This window comes from Monopterus albus, unplaced genomic scaffold (genome assembly GCF_001952655.1).
Source record: "Monopterus albus unplaced genomic scaffold, M_albus_1.0 scaffold481.1, whole genome shotgun sequence".
Lineage (NCBI taxonomy): Eukaryota > Metazoa > Chordata > Actinopteri > Synbranchiformes > Synbranchidae > Monopterus > Monopterus albus.
This window is the reverse complement of record NW_018128361.1, coordinates 126,626-129,949: the sequence shown is the minus strand read 5'-3', so window position 1 is coordinate 129,949 and position 3,324 is coordinate 126,626. Positions and strand designations below refer to the sequence as shown.

Sequence of the window (3,324 nt, the reverse complement as noted above, 5' to 3'; positions counted from 1 at the left end):
AAACTCCCAACATTCAACACTCCACAACAACATCAACAACTGCCTGCTCTTCCTCGCTCTCTCCTCCCACACCCCTCACAGCGCCCCCTCTCACATTCTTTCAGGCAATAACATGTAGAACCATATAACAGGATGCTAAACATTAGAACCATATAACTAGAGGCTAGACATCAGAACCATTACAATATCCAGACTGTTGTCTTAGATGCTATCTTATGTTTAAATGTTTATCAATGAATTCTATGTTGAAGTTTATACCAAAGAGAGGTTGGATTATCATGAACAAAGATGAAATCCACTAGATGCTGCTGCTGTGTAACTCGTGTGCTGTGGGTCTGGGCACAAGATCAAAAATTGTCAGAATATTCTGATCTATATGTTTCACTTCTGCTTCAGACCTGGCCATACATCCAAATATTACTCTTCTAATGCCCTCACCACTTTGTAGAAATAGGTCAACATTTCTGAGAAAATGTCTATTTTCTGGTGTGACCCACCTCTGGAGAATCAGCTGAAAATGGAGCCAACTCAGAACGGGACATCATCTGTTTTTCTACTTATGGGTACTACTACTACTACAGTCAGCCCGGTTTTATGTGCGTGCTATGTCCATCCACTGATTTTCAGTGCGTATATTCACAGACGGGGTCTACTTTGCTAGAGCAGTTTGTGTCTTTTAAGTGTGACATCCACTTGTGAATGTCACACTTAAAAGACACAAAGTACAGTACAATACAATACAGTATTTTCAGCAAATGCCTGTATTTATTGGCACTTTGTTCAATAATCAATATTAAATGATACTTGACTGAGCTGGAGTGCAGCCCTCTTCAGAGGACACAAGGTCTGGACCAGATGATCAGCAGGCCAGCATTCAAAATATTAACAGCAAAATGTTCATAAAGCACCACCTTTAAAGTACTCAGTATGCAGAATTAAAGACTTCCTAAATCATCAATTTATTTCACTATGGTTTTGTTTTGTCCAACACTTTATTATTGTCCATCCACCCAAGTGACAGAATGAAAGACTAGTGTTGTCATTTTTTTGGTCATGTCTTAGGAGCAGAAGCAGCATCTGATCTGTAGGGACGTCACATTTCACATCACCTGGTAACATTTAGTCTGTCAGAAAAATCTAGGATGAAACTGGATGTAAGTGATAAATGATGGCACTCCTGTGTCCCAGGTGGAAGAGGAGATGGAAGAACTGAGGAAGATCTACAGCAGGAAACCAGAGGAGGAGGAGAAGGAAGCTGGTGACAGTACTGCCACCAGTTCCAGGTCACCAGTGAGGAAGCAGGGCGACGACTACTGGCAGGAAACGCTGCAAAGGCTCCTCACTGCTCAGGAACTGGGAAACAGCTACGTCCGTACTGTTGCCACGGTAACACTCATGTCAGTTTAGATTACATTGCTGTTGATGATTTGACGAGTTGAAACAAGGTGACATGAAGTTAGGAGGAGTAAGATCAGGTCTGATGACTTGACGTGAGACTAGCTGACACCAGGTGATGAGATCAGGTGACACAAGACCAGGAGAGTGGACATTAGAAGGTTTGACCTGAGATTTGATGGGGTTACTTGATTTTCCTTCCTTCCACTTCATCTTCTTATTAGAAAATGCCATGACACTGGATTAGATTAAATGGCAAACCGTAGAGCACAAGAGATGACACAACGTTTCATGAGACATGAATTGCGATTACCAGACACTGGAGAACTTGTTGAAATTAGATGACATGGGATCAGAGAAACTATTTTGTTTTCATAGTTTTATTACAAAAAGACAGTGCAGGTGGAAAGTTTTGTGAATCATGAAGAGTAATTGGATATGGATAAAGTGGCATTAATTTGTGTGAACTATGTGTGTGTTAGGTGTCAGGATCAGGGTTAAACGTGCAGTCCATGGTGTCGGTGGTGCAGCAGACAGTGGAGCAACTCATCGGAACCAAACAGGAAGTGTCTGAGCTTCGGAGTCACTGGCTGATTCAGGTCCAACAGCATCAGGAGGACATGAAGTACTGCAGGAAATACCAGGAGAGACTTTCCAAGGTACTCGCTGCACTGTGTCTAGGTCAGGAACAATGAAAATGTTACTGGTGGGAGTCTCATATGAAAAACTTTACAGTGTCATTTCCTTTAAAATATAGTAAATTAGAAGTATCCAACTGTGTAAAATAAAAATTCCTTAGAGTATAGGTACCTTAGACTTGTACAGTACATGTACTTACTTACATTCCAATGCTGGATTACTGTATGTTTTCAGGCCCAGCAGGACTTAAACTGTGTTTCTGAGATGCTGGATTCCTGCACTCTGATGGATCTGGGTTCAGAACCGCAGACCTCCAGGCTGCTGGAGCACTTCAGCCAGGCCAGACCACATTTTACCGTGAGTCTTGTGACTCTGACCTGCCAAGATATTAAGGACTAGCCATGATTGTGTGACAGATTGCTGGGACTGTTGGGACTGCCAGGGTCTGTAGAAGGTTTGAACAGTGGATGCCTGGGGCTGCTGGGAACACTGCATTTTTTTTATCTGTGGGAATTGCAAAAATATTTGGGGCTTTTGGACTAATGAGATTTCAGGGACCACTGGGAGTCCTGGATCTCCATTGACTGTTGGGAGAACAGTGTCTGATGGGACTTTTGGGACCTTTTTAACTTTTGGATTGAAGGGACTGGTCAGACCTTTAGTCAGTTTCAACAGTTTGGTAGGGTGTTTGGGGCCACTGGGTAGTTTGGACTGCAGGGACCTACTGGTAGTGAGTGTTGGAATCACTGGAACTGTTAGGGGTACTGGAAAAGTTGTGATTTGGTGCTATACGAATAAAATTGAATTTTGAATTTGGTCGCATTTAGAGCAAGGACATACATGATTGCTACGTATGAAGTCAAACCCCTTGTTCTACAGTAAAATATATAGTATACCTAATAATTAGATCAGACTAGCGACCAATGTCAGCTGGGATTAGACAAGAGACAGGGTACTCCCACTGGGGACCAAGACAGTGCCACTGTGTAAGAAATACTCTCGGTAAGTCCAAAAAAAGCATGCCACTATTTTAGAGATGTTAAGGAATCTAACCAAAATACATTTACACTTTTCAGCTTGGCACTATGTAACATTATTTCCACACAGAAAAGTTAGCCCTAAATATTAATACACACACGCACAAACTAGGATCTGAAAAAAAAAAAGCCCCATTATGTTTTTTTTTTTATACACGGTGTGGTGATTCATAGTTGGAACACTTTTAGGGATTGCATTAGCCACTGTGTTAAAAAATATGTGATTCATAATTAAAAGTCTTTGGTACAAGCA

General features: G+C 41.6%; 1 protein-coding gene across 1 annotated transcript in view; it reads left to right on the top strand.

Annotated features, from left to right (window-relative positions):
- Positions 1-2,433, top strand: part of LOC109952638 (bromodomain adjacent to zinc finger domain protein 1A-like) — a 22,232-nt gene extending 19,799 nt beyond the window's left edge. The window contains exons 5-7 of the mRNA XM_020587813.1: positions 1,189-1,386; positions 1,878-2,054; positions 2,269-2,433. Coding sequence (XP_020443469.1) covers positions 1,189-1,386; positions 1,878-2,054; positions 2,269-2,433 — 540 coding nt within the window. The remainder of the gene's footprint in view (positions 1-1,188; positions 1,387-1,877; positions 2,055-2,268) is intronic.
- Positions 2,434-3,324: the final 891 nt, after the last annotated feature.